Source organism: Lonchura striata, chromosome 6 (genome assembly GCF_046129695.1).
Source record: "Lonchura striata isolate bLonStr1 chromosome 6, bLonStr1.mat, whole genome shotgun sequence".
In the NCBI taxonomy this organism is placed as follows: Eukaryota; Metazoa; Chordata; class Aves; order Passeriformes; family Estrildidae; genus Lonchura; species Lonchura striata.
The window spans coordinates 22991251-23011317 of NC_134608.1; the positions used below are offsets into that span (position 1 = coordinate 22991251).

Consider the following 20067-nt stretch of genomic DNA (forward strand, 5'->3'; position numbering starts at 1 on the left):
GCCAGCACTCCTAGGTCTTTTTCCAGTGTGCAACTTTCCAGCTGCTCTTATCCAAGCCTGTAGCACTGCAGGACTCAGCACTCACCTTGTTGAACCTCATAAAATGATCTCAACCTGTGGATCCAACCTATCCAGCTCCCTCTGCAAACCCTTCCAACCTTTCAACAATACTCCTGCCCAACTTGGTGCTTGGTCTGCAAACTGACTAAGAGTGAAATCAATCTCTTCATGCAGGTCATTGACAAAGGCATTAAAAAGGACTGTCCCAATACTAAGCCTTGGGGCACAGTGCTGGTGAGCTGATGCCAGCTGGATATAACTCCATTTACCAACACTCTCTGCCCATGGGACTCTTCCTGATATTTCCATCAAAGCATAGAAGCTTCATGCTCCCTGTAGAACATACCCTAATCTTAGGAGAGTTAAGGCTGGAGTTTGCAATCAACTTGCTCTGCATGTTAGTCCTGTTGGCTGTGGCACTAAATGATACACACAGTCTATCACACCTTGAAAAGCAAGGGGTAGCATGGATAAATTAGTAGATCAGCCTGTCGGTGTGAAACAGAGGACAGTGAGTAGCAAAGCATTACCATCCCAAGCAAGAGCTGAGAAAATGCAAAGTACCACTGACATTCACAGATCAACAAACACAGAGCTTCACAATTTTCAGGCATTCTTATAGCATAAGGCACCAACCCAACGACTCTGTTCTTGCTACATGTTTTTAAATTTCCTTCTTGAAGTTGGCCATGCACCCTGGCTGTAATCAAAACCCAATTCTTTAAAGGGTTTCTGGTATCACCTCCAGCCTAGAATCTGGACTGTAAAAATAATGACAGAGAAGTGGCTCCAAATGTCTGCACCTCCTCTCCCTAACAAATGACTGACAGTTCAGTTCTCCATCTGCTCCAGCACCAGGCTTTTCTTTGCTGCACCTAGCTGAATCCCTACATCTCTGTTGACATGAGCCTGTGGAGATCTCCACTGTTCTTGGAAGCTGTCTTGTCTTTCCTCTCAGCTGAGTACCTGAGAAGACCAGAAAGATTCTTAATACTCTACAGCCATTGCAGTCACCCCATGAATGCCACTGGCTCCATGCCTGTGCCACCGTGTGAGCATTGAGAGAAGTAGATTAGTGCAATTCTCCTACCTTGGTGTGTTTAAACTAGTGAGCGGGAGGGGCACTGATGGGGTTAGATTTACAAGCTACAGTCCCATCATCCATGATCTGATTGTTGCCTTGGAGTCTCTGTAATGACAGTCATAAATCAGAAAATATGGAGGCAAGTAGGAAAAGAAATTAAAGCGGAGCAAAATAAGAAAGTGAAACAGGCAATGGAAGAAACCAGTAAAATCACCCAAGCATGTGTAAGGCAGCTGTGCCACATGGAAAAGCCCCAGTACCTGACTTTGTCAGAGCTCTCCACAAAGGCAGCACACAATGCCCAAGCCCAGCTGGTTGATCCCTTGGCCAAGGCATCCATTTTAATGCAGAATACCAGATTCAGCTTACCACCAGTCAGTTGAGCACCTGCAGCAGGTTGTTAAGTTTGAGAATACTCAGGTGAGCTCAGCCATGTGGAGAACACATTTGGGGGTGTGCAGCATGACTTCCTCCAAGAACATCTCCTCAGGGGGAAGGAGCTGCCAGTGAAATTTTTCACTGACTGAGACCTGTTATCTCACATCCCTCTGCTTCTTATTACTGTCAGTTCTGGAGACTTTTAGGATTATAAAAATGACATTGCACCACTTTTGCTCTGGTTGCAATGCTCTTCCCCATGCAGCAGCAAGCTCTTAGAATAGTATTTAGACTGAAAATTATTTATACTAAAAAGGACTTAGGCAAAAATGTGTAATTCATCTGATGAGAGAAATGTCTGATAAAGGGAAAGGATCTACTACTAGAAGGCATCACCTTCACTGTCAAAGGACCTCAGGCCCTTTCCTGGGCCTTCTACATCCATTTTATGAATTCAGCTCACAGTGCCACCAGCACTGTCTTCTGAATGGACCTGACTCAAGACAGCACAGAACTGAGATTTTCACACTTTGCTAGTCATGGTTGCTGATGGTTGCTTGAACGTTGAATGGATATCTTTGCTAACATTGTAGAAGAGGAGCCCAGAATAATACAGAAAATAGCCCCAAGCAACCAGTCCCCCTCCCTTTCCCTCAGGGAGAGCTTCTGACAGTATCCACTGCAATTAGCTCACTAGAGGCCTTATCCCATGTGCAAACATCTGCATTTATTGCACAGAATGCCACAGGGACATCACACCCCAAGCTCTGGTGTGCAAGTAAGAACTAGCAGCCTTGTCAGCAGCACTATGCAAAATGTGAGCAGCCAGATTGCTCAAGCCCTCGCTTAGGCTTTGTCACCTTATCTACCTCCAGGCACATACACTGAACCCCATTTGGCAGCTGAGGGCAAGGAGTAAGAGAAATAACCTGCCAGCCTAGGGGCCTAGAATAATAGTTACTCAGCTCTGAAAAAGAGCAAATCACTGAAGGCCTCAACACATTGTCAAGGGAGAGAAGTGACCACAACACTGCCCTACATCTGGCCCTAGCTGGTATGAAGATGTGTGAAGACCTGCAGAATCCCAGAGGACTAGAGCCTACAGATATTAACACTGAGCAGAGGCCCCAGCAGCTGAGAGATCTACAATTACATCCAGTCTGAAAATGCCAACAAGGAGCTTCCCCACAAGCCACCCCCTTTCCTAGAAAAAACAGAGGTTGGGTGTTGTCCTGAACTAATAGCAGTGGCACAGCAGGGATTGAAAGGGAGTTTACTCACGGTCTGTTCATTTTCCAAATTGGCCCGTTGTCTTCGGAGATCAGCCTTAATGAATGCTGGAACAGAGGGAGGAAGAGAGATGTGAAAGCAGTCAAGTCACCACAGGGCCCAAGTCAATTCCCCAGGACTCAAATGAGCAGCAGAAGCCCCAGAAGAGACAGAAACACATTACAATAAGCAATAGAAACCACTCTCTTGAGTGAGGCTGAGAACACTTCTGAAACAGGCAGGATAGAGATTCTTTATTGCAGCATGTAGAAGGTCCAACTTTGAGACCCCAACCAGAGCCAGGGAAAAAAGCCTTGGCTCTTCTTTGTAAGCAGACCAGATGCTTAAAGAGGAACAGCATTGCTATGGGACTGCTGTGTGGGTTCTGCCCTTTCCTGTAGGCACTGTGAAGCATGGACAACTCTTCAACTAATTAAGTTGAAAAGAGGGTACATGCAGAATCATTTCCAAAGGAATGTGCAAAAAAGTCACAAGTTTCTGCTCTCTATTTATCCAAAAATATTTTACATATTCAAATGGTTTCCAGGATGGTTTCTACAATGCTTATTACATAAATACTAGCTCTCACCTAGTATTATAATTAGCTGAATATCCATTACAGCTGCACAATTGTCCTCTTTAGTTGGGTCAGTGGGCTTCTGGGGAGAAAGTAAGACATCTTCCTCATTGTAAACTCTGCATCTGTGCCTAGTTGGTAGGGTTCCTTGACTTGCTGGTCACAGTCCAAACCTTCTCTCATTATTAGAACCCAGTGGTATTTATGGCTACTGCACTCTTACAATACTTCCTATATCACCTGTTTTTCCCAACCTTGTTTCAGTTATCCCCACCTGGTATCAATTAGTTTCCTTGTTAAACTCTAATCACAGCATATGATCTTTGCTAAGTACATTTCTAACTTAACTCCTTGACTCAACTTCAATTAATGTGCCAAGCCCAAGGCAAAGTCAGAGCAGAAGAACACTGAAAATTTTAATTACCTGTCATAACAGTCCCCAGGAACAGGACAGAACAAAGCAAGAGGTTTCCTTCCTTTGTCCCAAAGCGATCCATGACTTGCCCTTGGCTAATGGTGAAGACAATACCAAAAATCTACAAACAAACAAATGTGTACTGCTGTTATAAAGCAAACTCTTTCCAATCTTTACCAAGTATCAGAGCATACAGGCCAATCAACAGTTGGTTATAAACACATCTAGAGGCACCTTCTTGCAGCTAATGGAATGACAGATGATCCTGAGAGGTGGAACTTCATCTCTCATTGGAGACGAGCCAGCACTGTTAAGAGCTATGCTGGAAAAGGCAAGGATGACTGGCACTCTGAAGTATTTTCTTAAACAGAAACAGAATGAGTGCCACTACAGAAACGCCATGAGGAACATCATTCAAAAAGCCAGGTCCCGGGGTGCTTAGATCTGCACTACATTACACCAATAATGGACAAGAAAAAGACTCAAGGCTTGGAACTACAATTTAATCTCTTTGCCTAAAAAGAGGCAAGCAAAGGGAAAACAGCACACCTACCTGTGCTGAGACATTAAGGAGCCCTGATGACGTTCCTTCTGACTCTGGGTATGTCAACTCCACAGCAAACTCAAAGCCCAGGGGAAGATATCCTGTCATGAAAAACCTGTAATGAAGTACACAGAAAGGAAGACTCAGCAACTGCCAGAAGGAAGACTGAAGAGGTACAGAATAGACTGTAACTCTAAGGTGCATCACCCTCAGCACAGTCAAACAGCCATGCCAGCCCACATGCTTTTCACTCTTGTCCACTGATCATCTATGGGGCTGTGGGTACCACTTGCTTTCCAAAAGCTTCCACTTGATTACCTGAACAATTAAGGGTCACAGTAATGTCCCTTATTCTAATGAAGCACATACAAGTCAGCAATAGGAAGGGAAGATAATTTTGTCCTTAAACCATACAGAAGCCGTTCAGGTGCTATGGCACTCCCCAGTCCCTCCCACAGCAGGAGTTCTGCCTCCCTGCTCATCCCCTCCCATCACATGCCAAAGAAAGCACCCTGCACATGAACTTACCCCAGAAATCCAGCAGTCACAAAGACCACCCAGAGGTGGCCCAGGCTCAGAGTGAAGGTATAGACTATCATTCCGACCAGAGACATGATATAGACAACTAGAGTTGTTTGCCTGCAAGAAAAAGCAATTAGGGTTTTATTTCATCCAATCCTCCTTTTTGCCCACTGATCTTAGTATATATAGCTTGTAGCACATGGGTAAAAAAAGCATTTATAAGTTGCAGAGTCTCTTGGTACTCATACCCAGACAGAGGAACTGGACTGACAGAGAGCATGGAAGGCACACAAAGCAGCGCAGCAGCAGAAGAAAGATCCTACTACAGGTTGACAGATGCCTGGTCATATATGGCACATGGCACTTCAGGAGGAGAACAAGAGCCAATTAAAGAGATCATTAATTTTCTTGGGCATCCTCTGTACTATAGTGAGTTGAATATACTTACTTATAAGCAGGAGCCAAGGAGATCAAGCACTCTCAAGAAGGGACTTAAAGGAAAGAGGTGTCAGCACTGCTAAAGTCTTATGGGCCTATATTTTTCAGTGCTGTCCAAAACAGCTTTCATTGCTGCCCCTTTCTGTTGTTTAAACTACCTGCTGTATTTGGAGAGGTGACATGCAAGCTAGGTTGCCCTCACAGCCTCACCCTCAAGCCATAAGAACATTTATCAGGTGCTAGTTCCACAGCCAGCAGCAGCTGAGCCACAAGCAAGACACCCTGTGCTCAGGAATCGTGCCAGTCAGATCCTGGGAACAGCCAAACCTGCAGCCAGGCCATGCAAGTGGACTCAGTACTGCAAGACACAGGAACAGCCCAGGCCAGCTTTTAACAAAACATTTAGCAATTGTCATCCTTGACTACACACCAAGAAAACCCTTTCCACATTAAAAAAAACAAGGTTCATTCTAGTACAAGAAGCAGCAGTAGGTCTTTCCAGTATATAGTTTTGAGGAGGAAAAGGAGGGAAAGGAGGAAAACGTTAATACTTTACCTGACTGAAATTCCACCAGGATTTTGAAAGCAGAACAGTTACCAGAGTTGATAAAAACTTGATCATTGTCTTTTAGGAAGAAGTTATACGTATTACCACAAGCTACTTGTGTACATTCTCTCAAATTTAAGTTTTAATCCATTAAAGAATGTGTTTGATATCAGTTCCTAGAATTCCACTGAAGAAACTAATCTCAAAGTATTTTCACTTTTCCTTTTTAATGCAAATTATCACTGTCAAAAATTCAACCCAAGTAGACAGTAAGTATTACAATGTGTAAGAAAATATTTCCAGTACACTGAATTACTACAGATCAATCTGGACTGTTCCAGAGAAGGTTCTGTCCTCCCTCACTGCTGCAATGACTGCAGTCAGTGGGGCTCATGCCTGTATGTCAATTCTTATCCAAACATAGACCTGAGAAGCTAATTTCAGATTTCAGCTATTGATCCATACTTAAAAGGTTCACCAGGCTCATTTAATATTTTGAAAGGCTAAACAACATGCTGTGGCGTGTTGTGTATTTTGTTTTGTAATTTTGTTGTGTATCAAAAGAGTAGTTAAATCTCTTAACCTCCAATCCTGTATCATTTCTCAAGTATGTTCTTTCCAAAGTTTTCACTGAAGGAAAAATTCAGCTGTAAAGGCTACACAAAGGGACTGCTTACTTCTGTTATAATCCATTGCAGAAAGCTGCTACTGGTTGACACAGTGCCTGGAGGCTGCAGAAGGAGAAGAGTTGAAAGACTGACTGAACAGAAAAAGAGCAGTCCCAGAGAGTGAAAGAGATACAAGTAAAAGCCTTTTTATGCTCAGTACAGGTTCCTCAGGTATGTCCCATGAGTTCTTATGCCTCCCATGGCTTGACAAGCAGTCACGGAGAAAAGAGATAATTAGGAAAGGAACTCAAAGCTAGAATCACAGTTCTGTACTTGGGCTACATGAACCAAGTTTGAACTGGGAGCTCCTTCCATAAACAGGAGTCTCCAAATTACATAGCAGTTAGTGCTAAAATACTGTGCAGGCCTCCAAGAGGTGGCTGCAGCCCTTGGAAGTTTAGTCACTGCCAGCAGGGACACTCAGCCATGGATAGTTTTATAATTTTTTTCTCACCACAGACAGTTTGGGCTCAGTGCAGAGGTCTCAGGATAGTCACACAAAATCTCACTCAGTTTTCTAGGCTTATGGTTCAAGTATTCCAAGGGATTTGTATCTTATTCAGCATCATGAGAGTTGCCAAGTGTTGCACTTTGCCCCTCATCTCCAGGCAAAGGTGAAGAATGAGATAGTGACCAGATGTGGTCAAGGCTTTGTTTCACATTGATGCTATGTCATTAGTCAAGCTGCAAGAGAAGAGTTCAGTTCCCAGGACACGCTGTGCCCCCACGGAGAGCTAGAGCAAGCAGACTTGTATCTGCAGGAAAACTCTTGAAGGTGTTCCTCACTGAAACTGCAGAACTATATAGAGGACAAAATGGAGAAAACTGATCCTACCATGGGTACCTCATCTAGCAACTTTTCCTCACTGACCGCCCTGAATCATTAGGCTGCAGAAGGACAAAAATAATCAACATACCTTTGTGAAAGAACAGGACCACAGGCTTGAATGTTGTGTGAAATACAGACCAGGAAGCGCCCTGAACCCACGAACTGCTGCCTGCTCACCACAGACCCTCACAGGATCTGAACAGACAGCAGTGAATGCGAATCTTGCTGCAGGAAATAGCCTTAAGCACACAAGCAGACTTCTCCTAAGCCAGACTTCTGCCATACTCTGCTCCCATGAGCATTAATGCTCAGTAGTCCAAGAAAGACACAAAATTTTGAAGAGGGCTTAATTGAGTTACTGGTAGACACTGGTGCATAGGGAAACAAAATCCCCTGGGGAAAGACACAGAGGCAGAGTGCTCCCAGGAAGTGGCCTTTGACACCCTGTTCACCAGAGAACAAGAATGCTCTGTGGCCCCAGGGGCACTGGGACATGGAAGAATGCCCAGTCTTAGCTTAATAAGTCTCTTATCATAGCCATAAATCTCATGGGAGTGAGAAAAGCACAAAGGAGGAGAAGCAGACTCACAGAGCACATCAGCACTGCATTCTGCTGTTTTTAGCAACCTACTCCCATGACAGTTCTAGAGGGACTGACAATTTTCATAGTCTGGAACAGGGAACAGAGACTGTCTACTTAACAGGCTGGTTAGTGCAGTGAGTACAGGCTGGAAGTTAGGCATCCTACACATTATCATAGAAAAGCTGAGGCTAACCCAACCCTGTGCTCTGGGATGTGGAAAGGAAGCATTATTATGACAGCACCAGTGCCAAGTCTCTGTGGCAGAGCAAGAGGGAGATCTGTGAAGGACCTGACATGTTTGCCACTTAGATTAACCTAACCAGCCCTGACATTCATCTGCCCTCCCAGTCACATTCCCAAACCTTCAGAAGAAGCAGATTTAAGAGTCCACACAAGGGACTGTGAGAAAAAAGAGACTTTGGGGAAAAAAGCCAGACAGGACCAGCACCAGCAAGGAACACAGCTGAAATGAAGAACACAACTCCTGCTGTTCAATCAGCTCCAGAAAAAGCCTCAGAGTAAGGAATGGATATGGCCCAACTCAGCCTTGTCTCACAAGGTCACTTGGATGAGGAAAGCAAAAGTGACAGGACAAGACTCAGAGGGAATTGCAGCTGCAAAAACATTAAAGTCAAGTAACATCTGAGGCAACAAATGAACAAGCTGGGAGCAGGAGGTGGGATGAGGGGCACAGGCACATAAAAAAAAGTTTTAGCTGCTCACTAGGATGTTGTGTGCAGCTCCAGCATCCTCTGCTGTATGGACAGGGATGACAGATAGTCTCCACAGGCTTTGCCACAAGGACAGCACATTCCAGGCTGCACACAAGCCTGAACAACACCCTTGATCCTGTGCTCCCAGAAGATCCCATTGCTGAAGACACAGAGGTGTCAGATGCTGCAGAAAGGGATGAATTGGAGAATTGGCTTTGGTTTTCACCACAGCCTTATCCTTTGGCATTCAGTTTTATGCCGCTTTCTTCCTGTATGAAGGTCAGAAGAAAGGACAGTCTTGGTAAATTATTTATATAAGATATATGGCACGACAGGGTGAAGACATATCCACTGCACAAAGACTAACCTCGTGTAAAACAGACTATGATAAGAAGGCCCAAACTGCAGGTCAGGCTAGGCTGAGAGAGCACTCATCTTTCAGTGGAAGAGAGCCAAGTGCCTCATCTTCCACCATCTTTTCTCCCTCCCCCAAATTTTTGTACTTTGCATCTGTACAGACCTAAAACACCACTTGCCTAGTCAATGGAGAGAGAGATGGATATTTCTGACATCTTGCCTTATAGAGATGCAACAATGAAAGCTGACAGTGCTGACTGCAACCAGCTTGACCTGAGGCCATGTGACTACTGCACTTTAAAGAAAAGCATAACCAAAGAGAAGTGCTGATTAATTCAGTCCCCAAACACCTCTTTCTGAGCCAGACTATCCTACCAACACCAATGCACCCAGCAGTCTCCAGGTGTCACAACCTCATCCATCCTCTGAGTCAGGAACTTGATGTCAAAACGTTAAGGCTCTTCTCCTGATCCTGTGATTCAAAGAGGTGGGCTGTTCTCAACAAGCCATACCACCAAAGACAACCCTAATTCTTGCACTGCTCACTCATCACCATATAACCCATATATTTATTTTAATGGACCAATTTTGCACCTGCTATTCCAAAAACAAGAACAGTGCAGGGACTGCTGCAGGGACTTGCCTGCCAAATAAAAGCAAGAGTGCAAGGCCATTTGGTGCCCGAGCATGACAGATGGGGAAAGCCTGACTTAGCACAGCCTCACCCTTTCAAATAAGTGCTGATGGTACAGTAAAGATCAAACATGCATGTAGAGCTCTGCAATTCCTTCTGTTATTAACCTCCTCCTGCTCCCCTCAATCACAGCTGGATCCCATTCATTTGCTTCCCTCTCTTTCCAAGCTGACTAAAAAAAGGACTTGATATCTTTCCTTCCTGATTTTCATGTGCTTACCATTTTATTCTTGACACTATTGCAGCAACAGAGGAAAGGGGGAGGGTACCCACCTAGAACATCTGGCATCTTGACAGTTTTTTAAATAGACTTTTAAATGGGGCTAAATAAAGACTATGTAACACTCAGAAAAAAAATGTGCTAGTTTCACAGAAATCCATTTTGTAGGCTGTAATGGAGAACAAATTCTTAGCAGGGTTTTCCTCACCTAAGGCTAAAACTATCTCCCAATAGTCCCTGGGGGTCTGTAGAATAAACTCCATAGGTGACATAGTTCTATTTTTTCTGGACTGTTATTTTTCTCTCTCTCCCATTCTACCGAATTTCAAGTCCTAGCTCCACATGATGAGTCACAAAGCTCTTCAAGCCTTCATGCTGCAACCTAACCTCACTTATGGAGAACCAGGAAGAAGATACCTGGTCTAGCAGCACCAGCTGAGGCTACCTTACCACTAGCCTTGGGCTGGAAAGAAACACAAGTCACATAGCAGTACAGTTCTAACAGTTGTATTTCTATTCCCCAGGACTCCCATATGAGTACTATTGAGTGAGACACAACCAACTAGACACAGCAACAAACAACCTGCCAATCCCAGAAGTCCTCACCTACTGTTCTTTCTTATTAGAGAAGCCAATTTTCTACTTCTGATCCCTGTGCTTTACAGGGATCTAGGGGCAGAGGCCACTTCAGAAGTTGCAAGCTCACAGCTCGCCAGATTAATCTAAGCTGTCTACAATGAGAATGTGCATTTTTGGCCCAAGATATGGGGTAGGATAATGGCAGTAGGACTTCCCCCAGATGAAAAGCTGCTGCAAGGAATAAAACTCTGAAATTGCTTTTCAAGTCATTACCAGCCCATCACCAGTAAAGCCCCCTCACACCCAACCCGCTCAGACAACAGGCTGTAGCACAGTTCTCAAAGCCAGCAGAGAAGCCAAAGAGGTGGGTGGACCTTTTTGGAGGGACAGTATAAGACACAAGAGTCTCTCAGTAGCACCTAGGATATCCTACAGAGGTGTTTCAGTGAGATCCAAATTTCTGAGGACTGGGAACTGTAGGACAAGCAAAGACTCTTAACTGTCCCTTTGCAGCTGGCAAAGTATGCTGGCCAGATCTACCTTCCCAACTCGCTGGGCAACAAACATAATCATCCACCCGTAACCCCAATAACCCTTTTGCTTGCCCTAATTACAGCAACACGCCATCAGCACAATGCCTCTGGGCACTGGATTCAATGTGCCTTTCATTTAGCTGGACAAAAACTCAAAGAGGCTGGTTTGTAAGGGCTGACAAATGGTCTGGTACAGACTTGATTCTACTTGTGCCAAGAACTCTCTCATCTCTGATGGAAGTAGTTACTGGGCCATCTCATCTTCTCTGTAAGCCTCCCTAGGGACCACCAACACCAGATCTGGTTTGGGCCTAGTGCTGGCTAATGCACAGCTCCAAACTTCACTTTACACTAATTGGATTTTGAAGAACCCTATTTTTTTCCCTACAAATCCTCCCAATGATTCAGTCCCTATAGTGCCAACTTGCAACTGCACAGGGTTCTTCCTTGCACAGTATGGAAGAAGAGCACAGTCACTAGGGAACAGGGGCAAACTTACTTGTATGTTTTGGTTTTGTCCAACCAGATGCCGGAGATCAGAGCCCCAGCCATCCCCGACAGTATAATTGTGAGTCCAATCCTGCCAGCATTCACCTCCTCCCCCTGTGGTGAGACACATACACACTCAAACAAGTGTAAGAGCTAACTCATATCCAACAAAAAGCAAAGTGCAGAAAACCCAGAGAGGAAGAGACATCGAAGTTAGTCTTCATATATGCTTTCTGCTGGTAATGCACTAACCAGAAGCAGCCTTTGCAGGAACACTTTTGAGCCCACTATGAGCCAGTGCTTCTGGTCCATGAAAAAAAGGTGGTCTGGCAATTATGTCTGAGCCAGTCCTGAGAAAAATGTGTGCAACTGGCCAGCGTGAGCAGATACTCTCAGAGGAGTTAGCATAAACTCTATGAAGCTTGTTGTTAGGATTTGGGCCAGATTGACTAGGAAATACTGGGACTCATTATAAGGCAGCACAGAAAGGAGCTCTGTGGCATGCAGCACTAGCAGTAAGCTGTACAATAGCTCAGGTACAGAGACACCCCACCCTTCTGCCACCAGAGCATGAGCATGGGCAGCCTTCTGGGACAGATGTCCTGGCAGGAATCACAGTCAGAAACAAGGAGAGGAAATTGCTGGAGGATTTTCTCAGAAGTAAATGCTTTCATTTCAGGTGCAGAATCACCTTTTCTAGAGCTCAGAATGGGGTGGTGTAAAGGCAAAAAGGAACAGCCAATTTGTGCTAGATCCAACCTGTATTGGACAACAGCAAGCATCAGAGAGGGCCATGAGGGTTGGATGCACTTACTTGGTAGTGATGGATCACCATGCGGTTCAGCAGAGTGGACAAGGCGTAGAAACAACCTACATTCAGACCTGAGAAGGGGATAAAAATGCAGCACATTCAGGGCCTGCTACTCTCCTGCTGGGTTGTGAAATGGTAGAAATGCTGAGAGAGAAATCTTTGGGGCCATCAGTTCACAACAAGGCTGCAGAGTCTCAGGAGAGTGAGCCAGACTGGCTAGACATAGGTTACTGAAAGAAATGCAGACCAACATCCAGGCCTCAGCATGCAGAAGGAAGAACCATGTAGTTTCAGGATGGTTCTTACCTAAGCAGCTAGAGGAAGGACTGTGCAGAGTTCTGGTACTGTCAGGTCTTGCAACTCCTTCACAGAGATTCAACCCTCTCTCACAGCCAGATTCATCTTTTAGCACTGCCATGTTCTCCTCTGCTACCAGCCAAGTCAGAAAACTAGAAAAGCATCTGCCTCAGCATCATACCTTGAGCAAGGACCTGAGATTCAGTTAACAACAGTGTCATTGACCTGTATGTTTTCCTCCCAGAGAAGAGCCTGTCAGCATTCTCCCTGCTGACAGCCAGTAAATAACATTCTCTCCAAGCCAAGAAATGCTAGAAGACAAGTAGGAGCAGAGCTGATTGGTGAAGCACAGACAGCACAACCCTCAGGCACCTGGGTTGAGTGTCTGCATAGGAAAAGCCTTGCATTTTAAAAGCTACCACTGAGGCCTGAAAAGAAAACCATGAAAGTAATTGTGTTTCTGAAAGAGAACTTACATTAACTGTTACAAGGATCAACCACCTGGTGAAGGTTTCTCAGTATCACCCAAGGTGAGAATGAAACTGTTGGGGTGATACTGGTCAAGCCCTATTCAGACACTCTGCTCCATCTTACATGCAATTCTCATTGGTTAGATGCCTTCTCAAAAGGGCAGAAAACCCAACAGCTTTGCTCAGCAGGCAAGAACATACACATGGTGCACTGGACCAGCAGTACTGCAAGGGCTACACTCTCACCTTGGGTGAGACTGAGAAACCTTCCCCAGGCTGATGAGGTCTGTAACAGTCAGTATAACTTTCTTCTCAGAAAGTCATTTACATTTGCAGTTGGTTTCTCTTCAAGGCTTCAGTGATTCTGAAGGGTGGAGGGAAGGGGAGAGATTTTACCACTGCAGCTCACACATCTATAAGCTCCAAAAGGAGCCATGGTTTTAAAAAGTCTGGCACAGATGCCTGAAATCCTGACAAAACAGATACGTGTCAAGTTCCCCCTTCCTACTTTTCCTCTCTAAGCCTCAGCTAAAAGCAGAAACTAACAGGACAGGATACAGAAGTACAGTCTATGAGGCAGGGCTTTGACAGAGGGAGCAAAGTCCTGAGCTCTCCTAACCCTGAAGTCCCCTATCTCCCCTTAAATACTCAGCAATCCTGCACCTAACCTAGCCCAGTCTTCCACTGAACACTGGACACCTGTTGCCCTACACAGCACTATGAGGAGCCACAAGATTGGCAGCTGGAGGATGCATCACACTCCCTTCACACACCATCTCTGACAACATTATGATTTACTGTGAGGGTTGTGAGGCACTGGAACAGGTTGCCCAAAGGCATAGATGGAAGTGTTTAAGGCCAGGCTGGACTGGACTCTGACTGACCAGGTCTAGGGGAAGGTGTCCTTGCACATGGCATGGACATGTGCAATTAGATGATCTTTAAGAGCCTTTCTAATAATTCTATACCATTCTACAATTAAGCAAAGCTCACTCCACAGCTGTATGGCACAGACAACAGATGAAGACTCTTATGCAAGTGATCCCAAATATTGCCTGTAACAATGTTTCCCACTTCAAAATCATGTATCAGAAGATTACAGTAGAGGCTAGTAAGTTGAGTGACATGATCATTAGGCAGAAGAATCGACCCAATCATTACCAAGAGTTACTCAGGAAGACTAGAAACTCAGCAGAGCCATCAGCCAAGGATGGGGAAGAACAACTGGAGATCTCTCAGCAAGGAGGAGCCCTCCAGCCTTAAAAGCTGTCTCTTTGCAACACTTGGCTATGTATGGCAAAACAGCTAAGACACCCTAAATGAGCTTCAGCCTATCTCCACCTCTGGAGCATCCCGCCCACTAGGTGACACTACAAGCTGCAGTGCAAGGAACGATTACAGCAGATCAGCACAATCCTTCTGCTTCTTCACTTTAAAGCTGGGCATAAACATTAACCACACATTTGCACACCTCTATTTCTCACCCAACCAAGAGGACAGCAGTGTTGTGAAGACAGCCAGATGCTGCTCTGGTACCTAACACTGCCAGTAAACCAGCTTTACAGCAGCTCTGTGATCCTCGTGATTTCCAAGACAGGGAAGGGACCCTGCTCCCAACCTGAGCAGAGTTGGCAGCAACACTTGGCACCAGAGTTCAGGTAAAACATTCTAAGAATCAAGACAATGTGTCAAATTTGCATATGTGAGGCCTGAGGAAAGTTGTAGGCACTTCATATGTCACAGTTGCTCAGTGAAGCTTCTCTGAGAATTACAGCTGTTTGAATGACCATAAAACGGGTAATGGTTGTTTCCAATGGGAAAGTGGCCATTTGCCCACGCAGATGAGAGAAACCAGAACTAGTAGCTGGGAGCAGGACATCTGAAAGTCCAGCACCACCTGATTCTTCAGCTAGTTATCATGGTTTGCTTGTAATGTGGAATAATGTTTTTGATACCCCAGTGTCTCCTCGATTTTATAGAGGCTAGAACAGGGACATTTATTGCCTACAGCTCCAAACAGAGCCCTTATTAAGCCTCAGACTAGAATCTAGATCTCCCACAGGTAGCCAGCCTATTACCTACATGCCAGACTCTCTCTTGTTCACCCTTGTAATCCACCCCAACAATGGTTCCTTATGCAGTTCTCACTGCCCTGCCTTCTCCTCACTGCCCCATCACCATTCCAAATGCTGATTCTTTAAGACTGTCTCATGACTCCCATTCTATTACACTTAACCAGAATTTCCCACCCTTTTCCTGCCTACTGCCTCCCACTAGCAACATGCTCTCCAATGCGAAGCCCAGCCCCATAGACTTGAAATTCCTTAATGCCCACTCCTTGTTATGCCTCAGTTTTATGGAAGCAATGTCAGCAACCTTGGGGAAAAGTTTCTCTGAGGGTTTCCTGAAAAACAGTTCACTGGGACCTGACAAAGCCGCAGTGACACTGCTGTTTCCAGCACTGCAAGTCTTGCCACAAGAAAGGAATCACTGGCTGCTGGTAATACCAAAACCTTAGAGGTCTGCAGATGAGTTCTGATCTGTCATTGTGGAAGGATCCTCATTCTTTCTACAGCCAGCAGAGATGAACAAGCAGCAGGCTTGCCCCTCTCTCCCCTGACACATGCTGTGCTAACACAAAAGCCAACAGGCTACAGATATCTTTGTGTTAGGTAGGCAGGATGACTCAGTTGCACTCCTGTGGCTGCAGATGTCTTAAATCTCAGCCAACGTAACTTTTGACTTGAGTAGGAAAAACAGTCACCATTTTAAACCCAGACAAGCTAAAAAAAGTTTCACAGCATAGTTCCCTCTCTGAGTAACAGTCACCATCTCAAGTCAAGCTGGAGATTGGCATGAGGCTAAAACAGAGAGGAACAGAAAAAATGCACAGACCAGCAGCAAGAGAAAATTAATTATGAGCCACTGAACAGATTTTCCACAATGCTTGTGACAGACAGAAAAAATTATCCCAGGAAGGTCAGATTCTAAACAAGCTCTTTGTACTGAGAACCCTCCTCTCTTCTCTAGGACTTGTTTATGCCTCTTAGAGCAAATGCTTTCCCCTTTCTTTTTCCTGAAGGGTAAGTATGAACTGAGCAGATGATACAATCCAACTTTAGACACAGTCTGCCTGACAGATTTTTCTGTCTTCACTTTTTGAGAGGGTATTATGTACTATAGGGAAAAAAAAAAAAAAAAAAGCCAAATCCAGCAGCTGCAATGCAAGCCAGGAGAGTTTAAGAGCAATCTGAGAGGGGCATTTCTAGAAGTATAATGCACTGAGAAGGAAGGGAGCAGAGATTCCAACAACTCCAAAGACCATTAGAATCCTCAGCAAGTACAAAGCCACCATCTGACTCTCTCCAACCTGCCTACTCATCCACAAGATCTTTCAGATACAATTGCTGGCAGAACGTGCAGAACTTTCAGCAATATTTAACTGTCCCCCTGAGAAGCTTCCAGAGCAAGCTGGTAGGAAGACTCAGGACAAAACTACCCACAGACTAGCTGGCTACAGTATACCCTATTATGCAGCCAGGCACAGACCACAATGGCCTTTCTGCTAGTAAGAAAAACACTTTTCCATATGCCAATTCAGCATCAGGGAATAGATTCAACACAACCCACTGCCCTCAAACAGACTGAGAATGCTGAAGAGAAGCAAATAGCAAATTCAGCATGAAAGAACAGATGGCATAAGATATTGTCCAGTCCTTTCTTCCAATTGCTTCACAGGGACCGCCTAGAAAGCTGACAGAGTCTGCACATCTGCATATTCCATATGACCTCTACAGAGGTCACATTCACATTCACATCCTTGCCTTTGGAAATGACTTTCACTCAGTTCTATGACTTGCACTCAGACACTTCCATCTATTTCTTATGTAAGCACTTAGATAGGTTTGCTGCAATTAACTAAATTACTAGAAAAAAAGAACAGATAAGAAAACCCCATGAACAGCAAACAGTCAAAGACTGGGAGAACAGTGGTGTGCCTGCCTTCCTTTTGTTCTTCCCTGCTGCATTCACTGGTAACCACTGCTGAAGAGTACTGGGCTATAAGGATTGCTGATCTGTGGCAGCACAGAGGAGCTATCTTTCTGTTTCCCTAAAACAACTCAAGCCAGTTACTGTCCCAGCAGAGCATAGAGAGGAAGGAAGAAGCTGTGATAACTGAACAAGGAGGCCAGACCTTACCATAAGTGACCATAAGCAGCAAAAAGTTGGCATTGCAGAGCAGGCGGAGGATTGATTTCATGTAGGAATACTCCACAGTCGGTCTTGACTGGATCAAGGCCTGAGCTCGGCTTGGAGGGTTTGGGGGCTTCTCCTTGAAGACTGAAACCAGACATAAAGTACACCTGTTTGTAATGGTGCAGTTGAGGGGCTTGAACACACACTGTGCCATTTGAGGGGATGGCATAGGAGCTGTTAGAACCCAGTGTACAAATCACACCAGCTCTGATCTCCATTAATGAACTTATTCAGGAACAGGAAAGAACAGCTCTCTTCCAGCAGTAACTCCTGCCACCTTCCCAAGGGAAACATCTTGCCTTCAATTAGCTGTTTGTGTATGTAGTGTCCAGCAGCACCAAAAGAGTTTTCAGCACTACTATTGGCCTTTGTTTCTAGAAGGATGCCCATCCAGGTGCTAAAGCGTTATGTGGATTTACAAATGTCAAAGCGGAACTGGACAAGTCAGTTGACAAAGGTGGCCTAGTGTTCTGCAGTGGCCAAGGAACAATAATCTCTGCAAGGTTTTTGCCCAGGGAACAATAACCTTGGCCTTAATTCAGGCCAAGCCATCTGTTGCCCCTTACTATCATTAAAGTAGCATCCAGAAATCCCAGTCACAGGGGATACTGCTGTGCCAGGTGCTAGACAGGCATTTTTACATCTTGTCTATTCCCTGCCCCACTCTATCTGAAGTCTACATCTGATTCAGCCATCAGCAACATGAACAAACTGGCAAGAAGAGCCTATCAAAAAAATTGCATGGAATTCAGCAACTAAATTCAGTTCTCCAGTGAGCATGCCAATCTTTGATGCTAAAGATCTGGCTTTAACTTCACGTGTTAAGCAGGGGAATTGCACCTCTTGTGTCCTGCTTCTGTCCTTCATGCTTTTTCCTTTCCACTCATAACTGGGAATAGCTTGTTCCTGTGATGCCATATAATTTGCCTCTTTCTACTCTTAAGGGGTAGCCAGGTCCCAGACATAACCCAAGGCCCAGCATCCTGCTTGCAGGGAAGATGACTATGGAAGACTTCTGTTGGTTTTTAAAGGACTTACTCATGCCTGGAATTTATTATGCAAGCAATGGACAAAACTAACAATTTGGCAGGTTTGCTGACAACCTCCCTTCTACATGTGCTGCTCATCAAGGGTTTGAAGCAGCAAGATAAAGTATTGCATGACCCTGTCAGCTGCATGGTAGGACACCTCACCAGATGGCCTGACCAGCACATCTCCTGGCACACAGGCCCCTGTCACACATCAGTTGATTTCAGTCCCATCTGGTTTCATGGGCACATTCCCACCTCCTTACCTATGATGACCAGGATGAACAGGGCTGATGCCACACCTGCAGTCATGAAGAACATGACACTGATGTGGTAGGCCAGCTTCTCCACATCCTCCACATTAGGGATGAGAACTGGAGGGACCAGAAAGCCTACAGCGATGCCAAGCTGAGGAGAGAGAGGGGACAAACAGAGGCATGACATGAAACCACAACAGTGCCACTACCCTTCAGCTCAGTACAGGCTCAACTGAGCCTAATCCAATTTCACAACCAAGATGAAAATCTTCTTTACCACCCAACAATTAAAAGTCAGATATCCATTTCAATTAGGCCGTAAGAGAGGTTTCCGCACTGCAATTACAACTGTCAGGATATTCAAGGTAAGGTTTTACAACACAATTTTGCAGAATGAATACCTGGCTTCATTGAAGTGGAGGTCTTGCCTGCCCTGACCTCCCCCACAAATATATGCTACTGTTCACACACTCATCCCATTCCTTACCTCGCCTCTGCTCTAGTCCTGGCCTGATCACCTGGTAATCCAATTTTGCTCATTAAAAATAGCAGAAAACAAGACCATCCAAACCAACCACAGTATTTGATGAGCTAATGAGTTGAACCAATTTATTTTCTAACCACGTAAATGCAAGGGCCAAGACACCCAACCACTCTATATAACTGAAATATTAATCTGGTTCAGCCAACTTTGATATAGTTTCAAATGAGCAGCCTCCCAAGACAAGGCTCACCTATGACAACCAGGAGAACCTAGAAGAGCATCAAGATTGAAAGCAAAGGAAGCGTTTATAGCACATACCCCAGATGTCAAGGTTGTTTTAGTAATGGAGCTTGGCAGCCGTCCCTGGATAAATTGCTCTGAAGTGTACAGAAAGCAAGGACTAAGAAAGACAAATTCTGTGCAGCCCATAAACCTCATGGAAACACATCAGCACAGAGCAGAAGACCCAAGAGCCCTGTAACCCAGGCATGAGCTTGGACAACTTTTTCAGGCCGTCTTCTAGCAAAACCTTGTGCTTTCTGCATGCTTTCTCTGACATAGATCTGTGTTTCTGGGTTACTGATAGACTCATTCTGGAAGACTAACTTACTGGCCAAGACAAAGATCTCAGAACAAATATATTTCAGTTGCCATATCTTGTAGTTAGGCTAAAAATCAGCTTGTGCCTCTCAGACCCAGAAAACTTGCCACCAAATCCCTACTCCTCCATCCATCTGGTGTATTTTTCAGACAGGAAGAATGCTTAGAATTAAAACAGAGCTATCTGCTGCCCTCAGGCACCACATTTAGCTTACAAACAAGTGACTTTCAACCATGTCTGGCCAAACATCTCCTGTGTCAAACAGTACCCTCCACTGGGACCTGGAATATCCTGGGTCAGGATCAGCAACAGATAACAACACTAAATTCAGTCTCTCAGACATTGCAGGGAGCTAGCGAGGAG

The 20067-nt window shown here is 44.9% G+C and overlaps 1 protein-coding gene across 1 annotated transcript in view; it reads right to left on the reverse strand.

Annotated features, from left to right (window-relative positions):
• FLVCR2 (FLVCR choline and putative heme transporter 2) overlaps positions 1 to 20067 on the reverse strand; it is a 33467-nt gene that overhangs the window by 3462 nt on the left and 9938 nt on the right. Inside the window, exons 2-9 of the mRNA XM_077784020.1 lie at positions 18629 to 18770; positions 17278 to 17418; positions 12314 to 12381; positions 11510 to 11613; positions 4856 to 4966; positions 4337 to 4442; positions 3793 to 3904; positions 2804 to 2859 (exon numbers count right to left, since the gene is read on the reverse strand). Coding sequence (XP_077640146.1) covers positions 2804 to 2859; positions 3793 to 3904; positions 4337 to 4442; positions 4856 to 4966; positions 11510 to 11613; positions 12314 to 12381; positions 17278 to 17418; positions 18629 to 18770 — 840 coding nt within the window. The remainder of the gene's footprint in view (positions 1 to 2803; positions 2860 to 3792; positions 3905 to 4336; positions 4443 to 4855; positions 4967 to 11509; positions 11614 to 12313; positions 12382 to 17277; positions 17419 to 18628; positions 18771 to 20067) is intronic.